Source organism: Musa acuminata, chromosome BXJ2-6, assembly GCF_036884655.1.
Source record: "Musa acuminata AAA Group cultivar baxijiao chromosome BXJ2-6, Cavendish_Baxijiao_AAA, whole genome shotgun sequence".
Taxonomy (NCBI): domain Eukaryota; kingdom Viridiplantae; phylum Streptophyta; class Magnoliopsida; order Zingiberales; family Musaceae; genus Musa; species Musa acuminata.
In genome coordinates, this window is record NC_088343.1 from 5,205,590 (window position 1) to 5,229,256 (window position 23,667).

The following is a 23,667-nucleotide window of genomic DNA, read 5'->3' on the forward strand; positions in this document are numbered from 1 at the left end:
CCAAAAACGGCCCATCATTTCCATGGAAAGCTATTTAGAAAATGGTGCTGCTGATGCGGATGTGATAATCTGATCTCAAATACCCAAGTTACATTGCTAGGTTCTCATATGACAGTTCACTCAGCATTTTATGGGTAAGAATAGACAGTCTACATACTTACCATTGGTCCGATAATCCAAATTGCAAGACATCATAAGAAAAACCAAGTCCAAAGTGCCAGAATTGAAAGTCCTAGATATCGCCTGAGCAAAATACAGACCAGTCCACAAGAGGAAGTCCTACAGATGACTTACCAGACTTCAAGTCGGGGGTGCCTTGCTCGCTGCTGCACCAGTTGAAACAGCAGGTGCAGCAGCAGATGCATCATAGGTCCCATGCGCAGCAGCATTGTCATTAGAGTATGCAGGAGGCTGTGCATAGCCACCACCAGCATAAGAGTCACCATATGATTGTTGCTGTTGCTGACCATAACCTGGTTGGTTATGCGTTTGGACTCCATACGACTGTTGTTGCCCATAACCAGATTGTGAGGTTGGAGGTTGACCATAACCCGATTGCACAGGAGCACCCTGCATATAGCCAGATGGAGTAGACAGAGCCTGTTGTTGACCCTGTCCATAAACAGCCTGAGTACCTGGCGGCTTCTGGACCTGAGAAGGCTGCCCATAACTAGGTGCCGCTGCTTGGCCATATCCAGTCATAGCAGGGGGTTGACTCCCATATCCTGGCTGTGACGTTGGGGGAATGCCAAATCCAGATGGCGATGTTGCCTGGGCAGGATAGCTAGCAGTGCTGTTATTTATTGGTTGACCTGTGTACCCTTGGACGTCAGAAGGCTGACTTGATGGAGCTTGTTGAGTTGGAGGTGCTTGAGCAGACACACCCTGAGCACCATATGCAGAGGCAGATCCATCCTGAGAGAGGTTACTCATTGAACCATAGCTAGGTGTTGAACCATAGCTCTGTTGATCATACCCAGTCTGGACATTTGGTGCAGGCTGAGAATATCCAGTTTGAGGTGCAGGAGCATTATAACCACTAGAATATCCATCCTGTCCGTAACTTTGTTGTTGGCCAACAGTTGTCTGAGAGTAAGAAGCATCACCATAAGACACTTGTCCATAATTGTAACTTGTGTTTCCAGCAGGTGCAGAAGATCCCCCATAAGGTTGTTGCTGCAGCTGAGATTGTTGGTTGTAGTAATCATATCCAGTACCTGGTGCAGCTTGCTGACCAGGCTGATTGGATGTTTGGTCCCACCCAGAAGAGAAACCAGTAGACGAGGGTGGAGGATATCCCGCATAAGGTGGCTGAGGTACATTATACTGAGGTGGTTGACCAGGATAAGCTCCTGGTGGCATGTAACCATAACCAGGTTGCTGCATGGGGGGTGTGCCAGCAGGACCCCAACTTGTTTGAGGACGAGGTGGATGGTAGCCTTGCTGAGGATACCCTCCAGCCATAGCTGGATTCCTGACACGATTCTGCATGTACATTATACTTGATGTGAATTTATGTAATTTTTGCATGCATATAGCTCAAAAAAGAACATCTGAGTCAAACAAAGAATTTAACAAAAGCACAATAAACAAAGAGAATTATGAAGCAATGTGATGAATGATACAAACAATTGATTAAAATGAAGAAGGCCATCAACTTACCATACCAGGAAGAAACAATTTCAAGGTACATTGAATGCTCACCTATCTTCTCTTCACATGAGAACCTAATGGACTAGCAGCAGTCGACATATCTAGACAAATAGTCTGAACAAAAGCAAACATGTAGTGCCACAGCTAACAAAAGGTTTCAAATTTGAGGCAAAAGAACTATCAGAGTGGCATAGTCGCAGCCAACTGATTCCATTCAACCAGTTGATAAGGATTATGGAGATTAAGATATTCAACATGATAATCTAATATGAAATTATACATGGCAGGCACCTTGCAAAATTCTCATCAGGAAGGAAACCATTACTTCTGTGTTAGTTCTCAAAAAGCACATACTAAATATAAAACATACAGCAACAATGGTTGCCAAATAAACAAATATGACAAGAAGAAGGTCCTACAGCCAAGGTACACTATCACAAAATATACGAGGTTAGGCCAGGTAACAAAAAATGCAAAGAAAAATTGCTTGCAGCTGATCAATGTTAAAAGAAGAAAACGAAGATCAAATATATTAAGATGAAAGCACAACATAAGAGTGTATACAAATTGCAGCAGCCCAAGTTGTTGGAAAAGCTTGTAAACCATGGAAGAAAGACTTCTCAAATTTACACATAATCACATCTTAAAGTAAAAACATAAGCATATCTAAAAAATGTTAAAAGTTGCTTGCAGTTGATCAATATTAAAAGTATAAATGAAGATCAAATATATTAAGATGAAAGCAAAACATAAGCATGTCGACAAATTGCAGCAGCCCAAGTTCTAGGAAAAGCTTGTAAACCGTGGAAGTAAGACATTTCAAATTTACACATAATTGCATTCTGCTTTGTGCTGGAAAGCATCGTATTGCTATATGTGTCTTTATAATGAAAAGATCACTTCGGCAAAATTATCTTAATAAGCATGTCCAAAACATGTAGCACACGAGTTCTAGGAGAAATTTGTCAATATGAATACCTCTTTTTTATCGTCTCCTCAAGCATCTGAACATGCAATGGTATCACATGGCGAAGGCTTGCCACTATGTAATGATTTATTCACAGACTAGCAAAACATTACAGTAGAAGACTCTATTGTAAATATTTACTACAGAGATAATCCTCTATGTTAGATAAAATTTAAATATATACTGATTTATACAAAATTTAACACAGAAGATTTAGGCAAGATTCCCTTGCAGTTATAAATAAAAATGCACTCTCTGTGTGGAAAATTAACTTGCACTTGATTTCAATGACACTGACGAAGACCATGCATTGAGACCACTCAGCCTGCAGTTTGCCCCTACAAGAAACAGGGATCCCAGAGTCTGAAAATTTTCCAGATCCAACTGGAGAACAGAGGGCCAACGCTATTATAACCAATATTTTTGGAGTTAAAGTATACAGTTTAGTAGTAGTTATTATAACATCAAATGCAGGGTAAGACTACGAAACATAATCAAATGACACAAAGAACGTCGAGCTTCATCATGAAAAGAAGACTAGATAACAATTCCAATAACCATCCAGAAAGCAATTAAGCTTGCAGGATCCCTCTATACATTGGCTAACAATTACAAGAAATTGAGGCTAAATACCATACCAGTGACAAGCCAACAAAGACCAAAATGGAATTGCCTATACCCTCGCACAATGTTGGAGCACCAACACAAGCTATACTCCTACAATTACCATATTTCTCAAAAAACAAAGCTCAAAACAAGAAGTGTAAGTCAGAACCCATCCTTTCATTCAATACCCAAAAGATTGGCCAGAACATTTAATCTGAGCAAACCATACTAATATGATGCATACACACACACACACACACACACATACATATATACATACACACACACACATACATATATATATATATATATATATATACATATACATATATATACATATACATATATATACATATACATATACATATATATATATATATATATATAATGATGCAAACCATATTAGAAATATGAATCCAACAAGGATATAAATAAAATGACTGAACAGGTTCAGAAGTCAACAAATAAGCAAAGATAAGCAAGCAAACTTCAACCTTAAGTATTACAGAATCAGATTCTCATAACTCTGTGTATTCCAACATTAATAAGTCAAGTGTTTATAGAAATTTGAGAAATTGGCAAAACAAAAGCAATGGACGTGAAAAAATGGCAGGTGCCTCAAAATTATGTTCCCTTCTAAATCTGGTAAGACAAATTATAACTACTCTTTTGGATAGTGGAACATTTTTCAGATTGTAAACAATTACAAAACCAATCTCTGCATTGTCAACCCTAGTCAAAATATCCTGATGCAAGTGTAGCCCCAAGTTATTGTGCACTCCAAGATTTGGCACTGATCATTGTGTCAAATTAAAAAAGAAGTTAAAACAAAAGAAACAGATACAGGCAGAATAAAGTATATGTTAACCTTTACCAAGGATTTAACAAAATTCTGCTTTGCATTTTAGTTGCATAAACAGTCAGTATGATGTTACCGTGCATTTTAAAGTATCTTCAATAAAAAATAAGATAAAATGACAGTTACAGGAAATCTATACAAATCATGTAAAATAAGGACACAGCAAGCAAGCATGATCTTCATCCATTAACTGGTCTAGAGACAATGCAACAATCTCAAACGTAGAATTTTATTCTTCTGATCCTCCACCGCCCCTTCCTCTTCACCCTCTTTTTCTTCCTCGTCAAAACGTTGAAACACCGATACGCATTGGCATACCGTGTCAATACACCGATACAAACCGATACATCCCATTCCAATAGATTGCTGAAACTAGTCCGATACCCGAAAAGGAAAACCTTGGTTCTAATATCTAGATAAGAACCAAGGAATTAGCTAGAGTAGTGTTATCCAGTTCGAGAATCCCTAATTTCCAAAGTCGGAAACATAAGAACCATAGCATATATTAGCCAAGAATATTCATAGTGGAAGCAACATTCCTGTCAAGCTGAAAACAAGTATATATATATGACTCTCTCACAGAACAGATTGAGTAGAACTGTGAAACAATTTCAGAACTAAACTTTTTTATGTATGAGTGTTCTAACCATACAGATATACAATAACAATGAAGCGCACAGCAAAAGAGACCTCATTTAAGAAAGAAGTTAGTACTAAGAAGACTTTCTCCCAGGTTGGTCTTTACTCTATAGAATGTATCAGCAGAGAACTGTAGAGATCAAATTTTGATGCATTTTAGAACAAGTCTGCCTATGCCTTTACATTATCACTAGCATCAGTTCAGAAGTGCACTAAAAAGTGTAGAATCTTGCATGCTTCAGCCACCATTTATTGTTCTTTTAAGGGGGGAAAATCAGAAGTGCATCAAGTAGACTTAGGCTTTATGGAAAAAAAGGAAGAATATGAAAATCCAAAATGTTAATATGAATTTTATAGTCACATTCCATCCTTACCAGTCTGTGCAAACCAGTACCTGATGGTTTCAGTGCAAACAGGCATCCACACTTGGCCGTTTCACTCAGATTGGTCCAAGGCACTACTTAATGCTCAGTACACCTATTGTATACCAATAACAAGTTTGTATCAGGAAGTATCAATACCTGAATCTGAGAAAGAGCAAACCCAACACACAAGGCACCTTCCAATGCAGGAAGTACCATTATTTGAATCCTATAAACCCTAAGCCTCTCTCCCAGTCCCATCTTACTCACTGTTGCCATTCTCCCCTCCCTTACTGCCATCGTTCGCTGTTGACCACCATGCCAACAGGAGCAGCGCCACTTTTCTCGCAACTAGTTGCTACCCTCCCTGTCCCTCACTGCTCATCCTGTTCCTCAGTGCTGTATTCAGACACTCTACCAACACCACCTACCACCACCCACTGCACCATCCAGCACAGACTCATACCTAAAAAATAGTATAAATTGATGTACAATACCAAACCAAGATTTAATCCTTGATGTGAAGATTGTACTGCAACATGTCGATCAGATAGAGCATAAAGATCAACCTTCTAACCAAATAAAAAAACTAATGGAAAGAGCAAAAGGGAACTGCCAAAACATAGACTACAACTACAGTCATTTACCCCAATAAGAAAAGATATACAAGCACTACACTCAAGAAAGCACAATTGTATTGCAGTAGGAATAATGGAAAAGAAATAAACAAAAGTTTAACAGAATCATAGTTCTTCTGACGACAGTTTCTAGATATAGGTCTTTGATTAACTTGGAAAATACCTAAAAATATAAGAAACTTAAGTACCTTTAATAAAGACACATAACTAAGATGTACATAACCAAAACAAGATAATTGAATCTTTTAAATGGAATATAAGCACATGTTCTAACAGAAGTCAAGAAAAAAAGAATGAAAAGAAGGAAATAGTGATTCTTAAATAGATACTGATTAAAAATAAAAAGCTACTATTTAAGTATTATGCTGGAATGTAGAACCAAAAGAAACTGTATATGTCACCAAAACTTTACAGAACAAATACAAAAAATAATAAGAAAAGGTGTCATTTAGATAGCTTAGTCAATTAATGGCCTAAAAATATAAGTTCTAACATAAGCATTATCCACAACCCGGAGTAACTGCATAACCGCTTGTTGAAAGTTATTCAAACAGCTTATGACATAGAATAAGCCCTGGCAGGACTGAGAAGATAATTCGAATGTATAGACAGAAATTCAATCAGTTTAAAGTACAATATAGAATCCTGAAACATACATCCAACTAGCAAAGTTCCTTTTTAAAGATGGAAATTCTGAATTATCATACCTCACTAATAACTTCATTGACCAACTGTTTTGCTGCTTCAATCTGCTCCTTTGTGCCATCTATATACACTGTTCTTTCGTTTGATGTATCACCAGGTGGCAGATGCAGAGGTATCACCTACAACCAAATATATCAAGTTTGTTACAGTTATACCACACATGCAAAAATATCACTCAAAATCAAAATGCATCATTTGGCATTATATATCAAGCAGCAAAGCAGCAGCAGAGGCCAACATCAAACCCTCGAGACTTTAAAGCACAAATATACAGAAGCTAAACATGTTTAAAACTTAAAAGCCATTAGTTGTTTATATAAAAAGGAAGCCAAGACACAAAAATATAGATAAGGGTGTTCTTAGTTCTGAGTTGTAAAAATAACCAAGGATCAGAAGCAAATGCAATGAGTCAGATAAAACTTTACGCCTTGCTATAATACAAAAACCTATCAAACATAGTAGAGATTCGATCCGACCATTAAGAACAGTTATTCAAGGACACATATGTTTTGTGATAAGCATGCCCAGGTATGATGTTGTGCAAATAACAAGGACTCAAAGCAAATCTAAAGATAATTTCTGAAAAACAACACTACACTATCATGACTTCAAGATTCAATCTCTGCGCATGATAAACAAGGTGTTAAAATGACATCAAATAAATCCAGCAAAAGTTCCAAAAAGTTCTCAAACTGAACAACAAACAAAATGAGCACCTCTGAGAAAGCAATTTAATAACTAATCAGAAATTGTAAGCTTGATTAGTACGTTATAAGGTTAAAACTTATCATCAACTTGCTCAGTGTGAGTCACCATAAACATTATGGTTAGTTAAAAAAACATTTTCCATTTGACTAGTGAACAAATCTCCTAACCAGAAAAGAACCAAGGATGTGTTCGGCATTGTATTTGTTTTATTTACTTTAAAAATAAGATTTTCAAACAACACTTATGTTCTCTTGATGCTTCTTTATTTTTGGAAATTTTGCCTGAATTACAATTTTAGATATTTTAGATACCCCAATTTCCCATTAGAATTTCCTTTCCCTGCTTAAAAATGATGCCCTACTTTCCTGTAAATTGTACTAGGTAATAATAGTGGCATGCTTTCTTTTAAAAAAAAAACTAGTATAAGTTTCTTACTTTGGATATTTAGAAAAAAAATAACTGCTTTCTATAACAATAAACAAAAAATAATATTTTTTTTTGCAAAAGGTAAGTAACGAAAGTGAGATTCGAACTCAAGACCTTGTGATAAACTATCAAGATCTTTACTAAGTTACCTAACACCTTCAACAAATTAAACTTATCATAGATATTTTTAACATTTTACTTAAAAAAAATTAATGCTAAATGCAACCTAGATTTCTTGATTACTGCATTTTTTGTAAGATCTAAGCTTTGGTTGGAAGATGAATGATGCTAAAAGAAGAAGATAACAATCAACGAAGACAACAATGCTAACCTGGATACGTGCACCAGACCTAGCTTGCATATTTTTGATAGTCTCACCACCTTTACCAATCACCAGACCAACCTGAAATAAAAGATCAAAACTGCAGAATCAATTCAAGGAACAGCTGTAACACAATGATATCAAATACTAATTTACCTTGTTGTTTGGAACTTTCATTTGAAATTGCTCTGCACCCGCTTGAACACCACCATGTTTCCGAGCCGCAATGACGCCAGAAGCCCCAGCATCAGCCTAGGTATTTTACATAAAGTACAATATAACAGGAAAATACATCAGCTACCATACTAATCATTCTACCTATAAAGAACACTCCAATAGTACCTCAGCAAGCACATCATTAATTAATTGCTCGGCCCGACTAATCTGTTCAGAAGTACCCATAAGTTCTACTGATCTAGTCTGCGAATTAGGATCTGCATCCATGTCTCTGGTTACTTGAATCTTTGCTCCTGATTGAGCCTGAAGATATTTAATTGTCTCTCCACTTTTGCCAATGATCACACCAACCTAAGACAACCCACGACATTGAAGCAAATACAGAATCTCCAGAAAAGTCATATAGCACACAAATGTGTTACTTAATATTTTGTCACATAGCGTAGATAACTAAAGCCAGCACACAATCAAAAGGAAAGCATACCCTTCCATTTGGAATTTCAATCTTTTTGCTTGAACCTTGATAACCATACACGGGAACTGACTGGGATGTCATGCCAATTTGAGAAGGTATTGGCTGATTCAGAGACTTCTGTGTATGGTCTGATAAATATGGAAAAGTCAGGCACCAAACATCACAGTTAAGGAGTAGGCAAATATGAACGATAGAAATTTTCCACTATAAAAAGATGATTGAAAATATATGGCATTATTTAGTGAGAATTATCAAGTATAATACAAGGGTAAAATAAAAAAAATTAAGTATCTAAATCAAACAATTAAGCTTATTTAGAAAGCACAAGAACTAAGCACAACTGACCTTAAAGTTCCAGCTATTATTTGCAAAAATCATCAGGGATATAGAGATCCAGATTTGGAACCTTATAATGTTTCTTGAGAAGGAATCTAAACTCATATTCCAGTTGACTTTTATTCATCAACATGGTAGAACTTGGCAGATATACTATGCTAGTGTTAGATCATTTGGTAGAAAGTGTTGATTTTTAATCGCCATTTGATTTGTATACTGCATAAAGCTAGATTGTTACAACATGAAAAGTCTGTGTTTAAAAAATTAAAAGCATATATTTCATCTAACCGTTTGCAGCTAGCATTTAGTGACAGCACAAGATTTATATCTTTCATGACTTGTCTTGCATGTTCAAGTGTAGCGCAATGGTCAGTCTATATCAGATTGATTCAAACCTAATCTACATCAGATTGATTTAAACCAATTCATCATGGCTGAGAGGTTTTATAACAGCACTAGGCACATTTTTCAGTTATTTCTAGGGCTTAAGTTGCATGTTCAATAAATGCCCACAACCAGCTTGATTTTCCTCAGTCAACTGAAGATTGAGATAAATAATCCCAAAACATAAAACAACTGAACAGACAATATATGGGGCAATAATCTGAGTCAACAATTTTAAAGGATATAGATATTTCTATGGCTTGGCTTGCATCTTTAATCAAGGCCCACAATCAGGTTAATTCTTCTACAGTTTAGTTGACTGAAGCCCGTAAATAGATAAATCATTCAGGGCAAAAAGCAATCAACAAATAATATGAGGTGAAAATCTCAATCAAAAATTGAAGGATATTACTTCTGCTGCCAAATATCTATTAATAATTTGTTTGGGCAACCCTATGAAGTTTTGCAACAAACGAAACAAACTGTTCATGACGGCAGCTGAACCATCAAGCTTGGCAGACTCAGAAAAGTTATTGACAGCAATTGTTCCTGCTTTGGCTAGAGTTTGAACATTTGAGGACTCAAGTTGGCACTTCTTAGGTTACTCGTATGCATCTGGCTCTCAAAATGAAAATTGCAATTGATGGTGTCACAAATATATGGCACAAATCAGGAACACAAGCAGGAGGTTTTCTGTACAGACCAGCTGTAACAAAAATTCTACAAACAAAAACATTAGTCATGATACATCCAGATAGCCTAGAGCTTAAAATGGTCAACAAAATCTGTTTTATATCTTCTTCAAATGGCATGAAGCAAGAAATCAGAAAAACACAACTTTTTGTCACTAAAATAAAGAAACAATACAAAAAATAAATAAATAGTTTACTCAAAAAAATAAGCTAGAAAATTGGAGTATTCTGTCTTTATACGTGCAACGAATTGAGAGAAATAGCGAGCATCAATATAGAATTGGTTTAATATATGATTTTCAGGATACAAAATCCCTGGATTGAAAACCATGAACATCAAGAAAACAACACAATAAAGCAAAAAACACAAAGAAATATGGACTCCACACCATAAAAACCCTAGCCCTCAACCTGTTGAACTTAAACTTCTGAAGTCTTGTTGATGTCAAAGATGGAAATGGTCAAGGAATCAAAGAATAGGCATATTGGTGTGGATTGAATCACTGTTTCTCAAACTGTCTAAATCCTTAAACCTACAATCGCTTTAGCAATTTGGCAGGGCAGGATGAACAGTTTGCATGGTTTCATCAGATTGTGAAATACACCAACTCCTATCATGTGAACGTATCAGGCCAAGGGGCAGTGACCATTCAACCTTGTTCAACTGGCCTCAGGAATACCAATGAAATCTTTAAATGAGAAAGTTGCCTAAAAGAGGGAATCTGCGAGAACAAACGAGGGTTGATGCAGGCATATAACATGGGGAGGAGACACAACCAAGAATTTGGTCGCGAAACTGCCAACATGTTCCGTTCTATACCTTATTGGTTGTTAGTCTATTACCTGTGTTCACATCTCCTCTCACTAGCTCCTATTTTCGGGCTCTGTTTGCATAACAAGTTATGGAGAAGAGAGAAAACGAAAGAGAGTAAGGAAGACGAAGGAAAACACAATCTTTTCTCTCGTTTGCTTCGTTAAGACATGAGAAGGGAGGCCCTTCATGCATTCTTAAAGATCAAAAGCCGGACAGATTGCCTGTGAAACCCTAAATCGAAGACCAAGAAGTTCACAAGAACGACACAATCAAGCACAAAGCACAATAAATGCCAACTCAGCCTACACATCAGAACTGTGATGCCAAAGCTGTCATAGAGGGAAGGGAAAAGATGCACTAAAACATACAGATCCAGGACGACAACAATTACCGGTTGCAGAGGAACTGAACCCCTTGTCCCTCGAATCATCCGCACCCCCGCCGTTGTCGACCCTGGGGCGCTTGGCCTCGGCGTCGCTGAAGAGCCTCGCGGCGATTTCCTGGGCACGCTGCTTGGCGAGCTGGATCCCATCGAGGGGCGGCGGTACGCTGTTGTAGGACGCCGGTGGGGGGGGGCCGTCGGGGGACGGCGAGGCGATCGGCGCTGAGAAGCCCGTGGGACGCCTAGCGGGCGGCGAGGGGCCGGCACCGGCGGCCGGATCGTCGAACTTTCGCTTGTTGTCGGGTCGAGAAGAGTAGTGGAATTCGTCGGCCATGGAAGGCGGCCGGTGTTGGCAGAGCTCGAGAGAGCGCGAGAATGAGAGACGGATATCGAAACCCTAAGCGCAGGGTAAGAGGGCAGAGTATTTATGCTGCGACTGCAGCCCGCCGCGAAGCTTAGGGGGCGAGCGATTCCGTGTGCGGCGGATGGGCACGCTGATATCGGTATGCCGTACCGGTTTAGTATTCGTATTCTGCGTCTGATCTAAAACGAGCGGTTCCGATGTGATGATCGAGGGTGATGATTTTTTTGTGTTTTCACAAGGTTTTCCGAAGACTGTAAGATTGTGTTCAACATAAATCAGGACATGTTCCATCTTACCAATTATTATTGTATAAAAATATGTATATATATATATATGTGATTTGTGTTGAATTTGAATTTTCTTTTTCTAAAATTAGCTCTGCAAGGATAAGGAATCATATTCCTTGAGAATGAAGGAAATTTTGAATATTAAGGTTTAGTTATTGGAATAATATGGATATTAGGAGAGTGAGAAAGAAGTATGAGAAATAATTGTGAAGTATTTGATTTTCTCAATTGATGTAAAGTTTCGAACCATATTAATATTAAGGTTTAGCTTTCTAATTTTATTTTTTTTTATTTGTTAATCTTTATGATTTTTCACTTGGTTTTGGAAATATTCTTTTTTTTTAACAAAATGATATCAAAACTCAAGGGTTCGATGCTTAAAGATTTAATAAAGATGAGTGATGAATATTGAAATAAGCATGAAGCATGGTATATTCATTTTAGAACATACAAAAATAAATAAAATTATCACTAAGGGACAGATTGTTGAGTTGGTATATTTGTACAATGAATCATAGTACGAAAATAACTCATTTTAAATTAAAAAATAAATAAATTTAAGATTTAATTATTCTATAAATATCTTATATATCTCTATATAATTTTTTTATAAATACAATATGTGAGAAAAATACTATATTATTTTATTGGGATCTACGGATGATGAGAGAAAAAGTATAAAAATATATTTTAAAATTTTATGTGAGAGGATATAAAAAATTATAATTAAATTATTCAAACTCAAGAGTCGTAATTGATTTCATATGATAAAGAATCTGATTTTTACTATTGATATAATCAATGAGTGTGTTATGCCGATTTTTTAGTATACTTTTTGTTTTTTACTCTTATGGTATGTTCTTTGTTTATCAATATATAAAATTTCTTTTTTGATTTTGAAAGTCTTTTAATCATACTAACTTGATATTAGCTATTCGTTAGATGAAGTTTTGAACTCTCAATATTTAGCAAGCAAGGTTTCATGTCCTCAATATGATATAGCACTATCACATCAAAATTTTATGTGTAAAAAAATTATTAATTAAGATCTAAAATCTTCCACGTCGGTAAGTGGATATAATTTTTTATTGCTAAACTAATATCTTGTGTTTTTTTTTTGTGATTTTTATTGTACGCTTGTAAATCCAAAATGTTATTATTGCAATGTGGTGTGATATTTTGATATTTCATTAGGACTTAACATGCATAATTTATGGCATGATTTACTTAAGGCAATGGGGAATGCCTCGTTTTTATAATCTACAAATGGTATGACAAGTGTATGCCTTCTTTCTTCATCATCTGCACTTTGAAATGTCTATACGAAGGAGATGATGTTTGATCTTAACTATTTGAAGGTCAAGTATTTTCTCAGTCATCTGAATCTTCTTCTCTTCCGATCACATCAACTTGACTGACCATATGGTGAGAGAGAAGTATCCGATCATGCCTATTCTTCTCGGTACTGGCAGTATCAGATGGCTCTTTGTTCTCTACAGCTTACAGGGAACAAGAAAGTGTTACTGAACATGGATTTGTGCCTTTGCCTGTGCAGTATGGTTCCTCAGTGCAAGATATTCTGATCATATATAGAACAGATGTATAGAATTATTAGCTGAAGGATTGAATTCCACTAATCTTTTATGCCTCTCTGTGTTAATTCTCAGATCATGTTTTGTCTAGGCTTTGCCATCAATGGGAATAGAATTCATAGGCCATTCTCAGATCTTCAGAATGAAGCAGTTGCAGCTTCGATCAGTGGTGACAGGAGATAGATGCTCCCTTGGTCATCCTCAATAGACAAAGAAATCTTGCATAGCAACGATCATGGTGAAGAATGTTATATCAGTGAGAATAGTCATCTCTTGGAGCTACAGACTTGGCAGTGCCAGCTTTACCATGGCATGAAATGACATGTTGAACAGAAGAACAACTCCAAAGCCAACTCAACATCACAAATTACGCAAGAACATGTTCTTCTGGTGGTGCATTTAAGAGAGCATAAGCCAGTGAATGCATACAGCCTGTTTACTACCCAGTGCAGCGTTATCCTGACAGAGGTCATGGCAATGACGGCAATGAGGTGGACAAGGTGAATGAAACGCCAGCCACACCACCTCCCTGACCCATGGCGGCAGCGCAAGCCACAGCCTGCGTTGATGGTATCCTGAGGCAGCTGAGATCCACTCCAGGTAGCCCTGTGCACTCCGGTGGAGGCCTCTGCATGTCCCTCCCAGCCACACAGTTCCCGGAGAAATCAAACCCCACATTCCTGAAGGACAGCTTGTCACAGTCCTGGCTGAACCCAGAGAAGAAGTTGAAGGATAGAGAAAGGTTGAGCAGGCTCTTCAGGTCGCAGACCAGGTCTGGGAGCTCCCCTGAGAGCTGGTTGTGTGCTACGTTGAGGACCTCGATGTCGGATAGGCATGACAATGAGCTCGGAACACGGCCTGTGAGTGAATTGAAGCTCAAGTCCAGGACTTCAATGTCGTTGAGCAAACCTACCCCCTGCGGGATGCAACCCGTGAGCTTGTTGTTGAGGAAGAGGACCTCCCTAATGCCGGAGCCCGTGTAGCCGAAGTTGGCCGGAATGGAGCCGGAGAACTTGTTGCTGGCCAGGGTGATCACAGAGGCCGAGGAGGCCCAGAGGTTCATGGGGATCTGGCCTTCGAACTGGTTGTTGTTGAGGAAGATGGCATCCAAGTCCCTCTCGAAGAGCTCATCGGGAAGTTCACCGGAGAAGCTGTTGAACCTGAGGTCAAGGTAGACGAGGTTGGGGATGAGGAGTGTGGAGGTGGGGAAGGGGCCGGAGAACTGGTTGCTGCTGAGGTCCAGCTCGGTCAGGTACTGCAGCTCTCTGAAGGAGTCTGGGACTGCACCTGAGAACCTGTTGCTGTTCAGGTGGAGGAAGGATAGGTGGATGAGCAAAGAGAGCTCCTTCACCAGTGAGCCCTTGAGGTTGGCACGGTTGAGGTCTATGCCTGAGACCACAGAGGGCGAGGAGGAGCTGTCCTCTGGTGGCTCTGAGCAGAAGACACCTTTGTATGAGCACACATTAGGGCCAACCCAGGAGGCCAGGATTCCATTAGGATCCTCTGTCATGGCAGACTTCCAAGCTTGAAGAGCTGGGTACTCACTGCTGGAGGCGGCACCTGAGGGATCGGATGGTGGTGCTTGGGCGGTGGCAGTGGTGATGCTGGTGCCTCTTCCATTGATCCAGACACCAACGCCACCACCGATGCCAACAAAAGCTGAGGTTGTCAGGGAGGAGAACTGGAACAAGGAAAGAATGAGATACCACCACGCTGTTCGCATCTTAGCAGAACAGAGCAAGGAGTGGAGATTACAGAGCTTTCGGAGGTTCTGAGATCTGGTGACCAGTGTGCTGCTGCTGGTTGATGAACTCTCAGCAGCCTTATGTTCGTTTCCTCTACATATGGAGGACTGTCTTTTGTCCAACACATGTCATCATCTCATTTGCAGTGCTAAATATTTTAGCATTCCTCAAGGTTGGTTCAAAGGAATTGAAGTGCAAGGAAGCAGCATTTATGATGTTGGCTGGGATTTGGTGGAGAGTGTCATCCGCTTGAAGCATACAGTACAAATCATGCCCTATCTGATCTGTAACATATTCAGTCTTTATAAATTGTGGAAGGATTAATCATGAGAGTAGCAGATATGAAGCATTTTAACGAGTTCCATTAACTATAAAGGTCTTTAGTTGCTATATGAGATAGTCGACCCTCTCTGTCAAACATTGCTTTGATTACTGAACATACATACTGGTGTAATCCTCTCGAAGCTGACACTCGAGCTTTTATTTTCGATCATGTAGATTAGAGTATGAACAATAATTATTGATGGCGCATGTGGATGCAAGTGAACTGACTCATGCTGCCCACTGTATGTATGCATGGGGACTGGACTGGTCGACTATGTTGTGGGGTGGTAAGATATGTGGTGCTTCTTGGTGATTGGCATAAATTTAGTAAGAGTACAGCAAAAGTAAGAAGAAAAAGTAAGAAGGGAGAGAGAGAGAGAATAAAAATGTACAGTAAAAGTAAGAAGAAAAAATTTCGTTATTTCATTTTTTTGAATGATTTTAAATAAATACTTTGTATGATTTGAAAGAAATGATTATTGTTTACATGTCACACTTGGTGGCTGGAACGAACACATATCCATTTATTTTCACTTTGTGCTTTGAAGTAAAAGGCCTTGTTTGATAGTGATCTTTCGAGGCCGAATGTACACGACCCCCTGCCGCAATGTTTAATAGGCTTTCTTAGGGGGAATTATTCTAGCAGTTATGATGATTAACTCAATGTCATTTATTGGATCTCGCTGGAACTCGATCTTTTGTTTGAGGTCAATGACTGGTGCAATTATCTTGGATACTGGTCCTTGGGGGGTCTCACTCAAGAAGGATCCAAAACTTTCTCGTGGTGGTATGCGAACACTGTCGTTGTCAATAGCTGTAACACTACTGTTCTCATTTCCCTATCTTCCTCGAGAGAACTATTTGCGTGAGTTTTAATGCAATTGCCACTGGATGACAGCCTGTGCATTTGCTCAAGATAGTTTCAAGGAATCCTTAGCTTGTTGTCATGGTGGATCCAAGTCGGGCATCCTCATATCTTTTCAGCACTAACCAAAAAATAAAGTTCCATTATGGATCACATTAAGGCCTTTTGCTCATCTTTACGGAATCCATTTAATCTCTTTAAGCGATGCACACTCATAAAATTTAATTATGTGCCTTCTCAGTCAAAAACCTAGAGGCTGACAAAACTAACAAAAGTTCAGACTACTCGAGTCATAAACAGCACTTCCAATTGTCTTTTGGACATCACACCACATAAACAAAACTAACAAAGGAGTTTTGTTTTTCACTCAAAACTGTTGTAGCAAGTGCCCTTGTTATGATCCCTACTTCAGAATGTAATCAAATGCTAAGAAATTGAAGTTGTCGGAGCAGTACGCTCAAAATTTGTTGCATACCTCCTCAGTGCTGAAAGTGCTACATTTAAGTGCCGAAGCTGCGGTCACCAGCATCTCCCAGTCCTGGGACTATGAACCTGGTGATGGAAAAAATACATAAAACAAGATAAGCCACATGCATTTAAGGCTTTGCATACTTCCGTGGATAGAAGAATATACCCTTTCTCGTTTAGAATTGGATCTACAATTCCTGTATACACATGAAGCCTGAAAACAACCAGCACTAATTAGGTAAATGACTAATCCGTAATTATACAATTATGGAAGTTGAGTTACCCCGGAAACTTCTGGCTAAGCTTCCGAAGGGCTGGAGGGGCAGCAATAGCAGAAATCTGACAGATTATATATAAAAAACAAACGAGTCACAAGCGTTGTATCAAGTGGGGGTTGGACTAGAAAGAGGCTGAACTTTGTAAGGCTTACAACTTTTATTTGTTTGTCCTCTGCTCCACGGTCCTTCAACAAGTCAACAGCTGCAATTACTGTACCACCTGAAAGAGCTCAAAAACAGGGTGATAAGCCATAATTCATGTTATATTACATGGTAAATAAAAATGCTAGTCAAAGGAACACGGATTGGAACCAAGGGACATGCTATTATCACTAATATTATTTCCATGACTACTATGACCTCTATGACCACCACCATACTATTTATCACTAATACCCCTTTCCCGCCACCACATGGTTAACAACTTCATCATCTGCTAGGACAACAGCCACTTGGACTGCAAGTTGCTCTTCCTCCTCCAAACAGAAATTGGAGCGCCAACACCGGCTCCCACAGCCTGCATTGTCAGGAACACTTTTCAGAACCCAAAAGTTCACCTCTTCCTATTTTTTGCTTCATCTCTGAAAGTTTTTGGGCATTTTCCTTGGCAGATATGCCAGGCATTTGGACACATCCCCTAATGTCTGTAACATATTTGTTTACGATGTCATGTGCATCCTTACTACCAGTGCATAAATTTCTATCTGAAGGTTGTGATGCCCTATACTGGTTCATTACATGTTTGTTGGAACCTCGAACAAATTTGATTCTAAAATGAATTATTGAAATACCAAGTCTACATCATCAGCCTAATGTGCAAGAGTGTAGGTATTCATCATAAAATAAAGGATATATGTTACCATGTGGCTCAACCTCATATCCCCTTCTTATAAACCTCAAGCAAAGCCAATTCTGACCCAAGTCAGCTCTCCCAACTTTCACAAGGTCCCAAATAGGGGCTGACATATTCTGCTTCAGCCTTTTACAATTTGCGGTTGCCTAAAACATATTGATTCAGACTTTCACTGAGGGTGCATATAACTCATCCCTATTTGGATAGGAGTGGAGAATTCCTTTTCAAAATTCAACTGGTTAATTAGGAAAGGAGAGGGCTAACTGAGCCACCTTATTCAGGTCTAGTGGTAAAGATCTAGATTCTCTATATCTCATTATTTCAGAAGGTCTTAGTCATTATTCTTTTATAGCTAATTTAGAAAGCCTATAGTCTTGTTTTGAGTCTCTTTGAGCAAAAAAAATTCAAATTTGATTAGGAGTTAAATTTTAAGAGTTCAAGGGGTCTCTTTTGGTAGAATTTTGATACAGGCTTATACTTAATATTAGATATTAGTTTGAAAAAAAAAGGGGAGAATATGAATGGAACTTAGTTCCAACAAGCCTAAAGATAGTTTTCAACCAGTATAGTGAAAAGTACACCATTAAAAAGAAAGATACCAGTTGCAAGCATAGGATCAATAAGAAGTATTTGAGACCCCTCCTGAAACTTGTCAGGTAATCTGCATTTTAACAGCAAAAAAAGGAAAAACAGTAATTCATTACATGGTTATCTCATGTATATCAACTAACATGCTCATGATCACATGAAACACAGCAGGAAAGATCAAGCAGATTGTTGAACAGAATATAAAAGATAAAAGAGCACAGTACTTTTCATGGAGAAATGAAAGAGAAGAGACATCTTTTCCATTTTCGTATAACTACTATTTGACAAGATATGAAAATCATATTACATAAGCTTAATATTTCATGGGAACACTTACTCATTACTTTCACTACAAATTTTTGAACCGAAGAACTGCCATTTATCAGTACATCACTTTATCTGATCTTTAAATCACACCAATGGGACTTTAAATTCATAAAGTCCCGATTGAAAAACAATTAATTTTCCATTCAGTTCCTGAGGCATGCATAATTAATTAATAAAAGAATACTAAATAGTAGTGGAAAACTAAGAATGCAAGATTACCATAGGAAGCAATGTGGAGGTTAAGGGCTCAAAACCAGCAGCACAAGGTATTGCTCCACATAAATTAATGGAAAACTATTGCACCCTTTAGATTTTTAGAGAACCATTAATAAGAATGTTATGCAATAGAGATGCGGGTTCATAGTGAGGAACTATTAGCAAAAGTTAAACTATACCCTAGAGATGCACACATAAATTTTTTTAGATCTGAATAGAGATATACCACATGATAAATCAAAATTCATTTATGAAGTGATATTCAAAAGTTCAAATTTTCCACATATTGTCTTTGCATGAAGAACATTCACCAAATGGCCAGTTGTCAAAGACTCAAAAGTTACATAAATCACAATTAATAATGCAGATAACAAAAACTAAACATTTGTACATCAAAGACTGATGAGCGAAACCTGTAGAGACAGAAAGCAACTACAAGCAAGTTAAAATATAATATTTGATCCAAACAGCAATGACAATTTCAGAAAAAAGAGAAAACACTGTAAACCTTATGTTAAAAAAAAGACAAGGAACAGTAGCTCTTACTTGTTGAGGTACAAGGATGGCTCTAGAGTCATCTCATCCCTACGCATGCCTTCATTTGAAAGAAGAATATGGCAACATCATTCAGGAGAACATATCATGCAACTATAAACAGTTAAAAGTTCTACAGCTTGGTTTCAAGTTCTGTGGATTTTAAACCAGCTATGTGATAATAGCTTCATAATTTGTGGTTAACAATCTGGTTTGGTAACAGATAATTTCTGCCTTCTGAACTAAGAGACAACTCCTGCACCTCACTAATCAACAACAGATACAGAGAACAAGGATTTGAATATCATACCATACCACCGGTCCACCAGTAGACCGGCATGTAGACCACCCGCTACCGAGCAATATCAAGTATTTGGCCCTGTATCGGGTGATACGGGGCTGTATCGAGTGGTGACGATTGAAATTTTTATCGTTACCGATCTACACCGGCCAGTACCGATCGATTTTGACCGTTACCAAATGGTAACAATGTTCTAATAGTCAATTTGACCGTTGGAGGCCTCCTCAAGGGTTTTTAAACCCTTTCCACCCCTCCTGTTATGGAGAATCTTACGACCAACAACAGTACGATGATAGTTGGTCATACTTCTCCGAGCAACAGTATGATACGGAGCAATAGATCAGTGTCGAAAGTAGATACCGATCATAGCGACAATCCATCACCATATTGATGTACCAATGTCATACGGTGTGTCAATACACTATGTCGTGGGATCAATTTCAGGATTGGATTCGACAAACATATCATATTGATATACAGATACATAGGATCGAGAAACCCGATCCACCACCCGTAAACGCCCGTCGTTTGTTTTGATGATAGAATGAGATAAATCTACACATGTGATTACTTAATTCATTTGAATCTTAAAATTTAAGTAGTATACAAAATAATATAACAATTCAAATAATTTTTCTGTAGATAATTCAATATTAACGGAAGAACGATCCAAAATGGATTGAAATTACGAACCTTGCACAAGGCTACTCCTTAAAGTTTGAAAAAGATATGTGGCACTATTCTTATCTAATTCACATTAGTTTTGCTAAAACTATACTAAATGTATATTTATGTCTAACTTAAAAATCTTATCCTAACTTTTTTTTCTTTCTATTTTTTAGGTATTTTCGAAGGTTTTTATGTCTATTTTAGGTGTATTGCTCAGTACATCGTACCATACCATACCGAGCAAAGCTCGATACACTGGTACCGTATGGTATTTAGAACATTGACAAAGAAGACTAGTAATTTGAACACTTCAAGATATCTCTTAGTTTGAAGGCTTCCAAATGTCAACAATGGTCAATCTGCATATCTAATTCATTTATAATTAGGTTCCTGGATGTTGAATACCAACAGCATTTAGTCATTGTAAAAACCCTATTATAAATATAGTGATGCTTAATGTATTTGTTCTCACCGAGGTGGTAGGTTCTCGTTGCAGGCAAAACTGATGAAGCATGCTCGGCTAGAGCAAGACCAGCCCTCAAGATGGGAACTATCTGTCAAGTGAAAAACCATCAGTAAGTTAATGTGCAATGAAATACTACCAATCAAGGTAATTCTATGTAAATAAGGCAGCATACAACAAGACTACTATGTCTAATGAATCATCTACACACTGAAAACGCAAAGTACCCCTGACCATTATGGGCTCATGTGGATCAACAAATTCAACAGTAGCAACACCCATTGGAGTCCGAATCTCTCCACTGACTACAGGCTGCAAGGAAAATAAACTGCCATATGATTGGGGAAAAAAAGGAAAAAGTGTACAGAATATATCAAGAGTTTTAGCTGAGGATAACATTATTCTTTGATGACATAAAAGATTTAGAAATTTAGAAATGAAGCACACCAACACATACATATTACCTACTAAATATCTGAATATACTTTTCTTTAACAACACATATAATTTCTTTTAAAGTTCTTGTATCTGTTCAACAGCATTGGAAATTGTGATGTGCTCTTCTAACTTTATTATGATCTGAACCTGTTAATGGGGTCAAATGTTGTTCAGGGATATATTCTAGAGTTGGTGCTGTGTGGTTTTGGCTGTGGATTGCTGGTCTCCACTCAAATGGAAAAGTGTGATGTTTCATTTCCAGTTCTAGGTCTAGTCAAGGGGAACCATTGGCCATAATCACAGCCAGTAAGAGATATTTTTTGATATAGACATTAATCACGTTAACCAACTTTGCCATTATTCCTTATTCCTTGATTGGTGTCATTTGAAGATATATCTAACTGGACTTAGTCATGGGGCTGACTGATGGTGTCCACTCAAATAGAAAAGTGTGATATTTTATTTCCTGTTCTAGGCTTTGTCACATGGCAACTGGTGGCCATAGTCACAGGTCACCTAGAGATACTTTTGTCGTACTATTAATTAGTAACTGGTGGCTATAGTCACAGGTCAGTATGAGATTGATATACCCCATCAATTTGCACCGAAAGCTTGAGGTTTGTTTGAAAGGATGTAGGATAGGTAGCTAAAAAAATTATCACAGTAGTCTATATGATAGGTTCTTCAACCGGTAACACCTGTTCCACCCAAAAGAAAATTCATAGGTACATGGTCTACTTCTTCACTGTAAAAGCAACTACATATTATGTTTCACCTTGAAAATAAATAAAGTTTCTGAACCCCAAAAAAATCTAAATAATCTTTATTCACAATATTTGTCCCAACAGTGACACATAGCTTTACTGATGGATGTCTACTACCTTAGCAAATCTCAGTCCTTCATGAAAACAGTTTTTTCAACAAAAACAAAACCAACTGAGACTTGCCAACAATGAACAGTAAAGATGTTTAAAACATGGGACATAAGATAAATGAAACTTTGACGCACCAACCAATCTCTAGAAGCTTCATAGATGAGTAATCTCCCAAGTTCTGCCATGGCATTCTCTGGCAACAAGAATAAGAAAGATGAAATTAGTGATTACCACATTAACCTCTTAAAGTACCAAAAGCAGAGGATATGAGACAACAGTAAGAGAACATGCATCACTATTTCTGCAGCCATACATGTATATGCGATCATACAATGGATATATAGACAATGTTCGTCTATAAATTGTGCCTGCAGAAAGACAATGGCCCAATGCATGAGTCTCCCACCAACGTGGGGTACGAGGAAGGTAATGTATACAGCCTTACCCCTCATAAGAAAAGAGAGTTTCCATGACTCCAACCCGGGTCACCTAGGTAATGTGAAGCAATCTTTTCGTGATGCCAAGGCTTGCCCTCTTGTGTGTTTATACACGAAATTCAAATATTTCAAGGCTTCACATTTTTCAATCTAATCAACCATCTTCAACGTCAACAAAAGCCAACTCAGCATATTGACACCCAAATCATTAGAACAGAAAGAGTTCATCATCCATATCATCTAAACAAGATGACCACCAATGCCATATAAATTTTGAGAAATGCCTATCGTATGTTCAGCGAATGGTTTAAGTGAAGAAACAATCTTCAAATCAATCGACTACGCACATAAATAACGTATTCCAAGTCTACCAACAGAAATGATAGAGCAGTAAGATTCATCCAGACCAAATATAATTCCATGGGGCGAGAACTACTCACTAAATGTGGCGCAGGGAGTCTGCTCGTTCCTGAGGATGGATATCCAGTGCTTGATCAACGGGTGCGACGGGACGCAGACCTATTGCCCAGTAGATACCAGAACAAGGATCAAGGGAACGAACATCACACTCTAAAACAGAGGGGCAAAGGAGGGCAAGAAATCCTACCATCGTCGTCCCGTTGGCGACCGGCTCCTCCTCCATCGCGGTGCCTGCTCTCGAGGAGAAGCAGCCGCAGACCCCCGATCGAGATTTAGGGAGGAAGGGATTTGGAGGGCTAGGGTTTTAGATGGCGCGGCGTTTGGGGAGGAGAGGAATCGAGTAGCGGAGTCCTCACGCTTGCAGCCATCAAATGCGGCAAATACTTGTATATATCGGGGAGGAGAGGAATCAACTAGCGGAGTCCTCAGGCTTGCAACGGGAGCAGAGGAATCAAGTAGCGGAGTCCTCACCCTTGCC

The 23,667-nt window shown here is 38.2% G+C and overlaps 3 protein-coding genes across 3 annotated transcripts; all 3 read right to left on the reverse strand.

Moving 5' to 3' along the window:
- Positions 1-70: 70 nt before the first annotated feature.
- On the reverse strand, positions 71-11,621 carry LOC135614375 (uncharacterized). Its single transcript, XM_065111687.1, has 7 exons — positions 11,155-11,621; positions 8,547-8,665; positions 8,228-8,413; positions 8,042-8,137; positions 7,895-7,966; positions 6,432-6,548; positions 71-1,485 (listed from the first exon to the last, which is right to left on the reverse strand). The coding sequence occupies exons 1-7, from the start codon at positions 11,477-11,479 to the stop codon at positions 301-303; spliced, it is 2,100 nt and encodes a 699-aa protein (XP_064967759.1). The 5' UTR covers positions 11,480-11,621; the 3' UTR covers positions 71-300.
- A 1,986-nt stretch (positions 11,622-13,607) lies between these two features.
- Positions 13,608-15,213, reverse strand: LOC135614377 (leucine-rich repeat extensin-like protein 4). The gene has a single exon (XM_065111695.1). It carries the CDS (start codon positions 15,109-15,111, stop codon positions 13,858-13,860), a length of 1,254 nt encoding a protein of 417 aa, XP_064967767.1. The 5' UTR covers positions 15,112-15,213; the 3' UTR covers positions 13,608-13,857.
- A 1,375-nt stretch (positions 15,214-16,588) lies between these two features.
- LOC135614378 (uracil phosphoribosyltransferase-like) lies at positions 16,589-23,667 on the reverse strand. Its single transcript, XM_065111696.1, has 11 exons — positions 23,377-23,667; positions 23,210-23,288; positions 22,467-22,525; positions 21,254-21,331; positions 21,029-21,110; positions 19,599-19,647; positions 18,521-18,582; positions 17,221-17,288; positions 17,074-17,129; positions 16,957-17,004; positions 16,589-16,874 (listed from the first exon to the last, which is right to left on the reverse strand). The coding sequence occupies exons 1-11, from the start codon at positions 23,410-23,412 to the stop codon at positions 16,823-16,825; spliced, it is 669 nt and encodes a 222-aa protein (XP_064967768.1). The 5' UTR covers positions 23,413-23,667; the 3' UTR covers positions 16,589-16,822.

What these genes read in the sequence shown, in the direction of transcription:
- LOC135614375 (XM_065111687.1), bottom strand. Translation starts at nt 11,479, where the DNA reads ATGGCCGACGAATTCCACTACTCTTCTCGACCCGACAACAAGCGAAAG. An exon ending in TTGAAATTCCAAATGGAAGG is followed by an intron (nt 8,414 to 8,546) that starts GTATGCTTTCCT and finishes GGGTTGTCTTAG; the next exon opens with GTTGGTGTGATCATTGGCAA. An exon ending in GGTCTGGTGCACGTATCCAG is followed by an intron (nt 6,549 to 7,894) that starts GTTAGCATTGTT and finishes ATTTGGTTGTAG; the next exon opens with GTGATACCTCTGCATCTGCC.
- LOC135614377 (XM_065111695.1), bottom strand. Translation starts at nt 15,111, where the DNA reads ATGCGAACAGCGTGGTGGTATCTCATTCTTTCCTTGTTCCAGTTCTCC.
- LOC135614378 (XM_065111696.1), bottom strand. Translation starts at nt 23,412, where the DNA reads ATGGAGGAGGAGCCGGTCGCCAACGGGACGACGATG. An exon ending in AAGCTTCTAGAGATTGGTTG is followed by an intron (nt 21,332 to 22,466) that starts GTGCGTCAAAGT and finishes TTTTCCTTGCAG; the next exon opens with CCTGTAGTCAGTGGAGAGAT. An exon ending in AACGAGAACCTACCACCTCG is followed by an intron (nt 19,648 to 21,028) that starts GTGAGAACAAAT and finishes TTTCAAATGAAG; the next exon opens with GCATGCGTAGGGATGAGATG.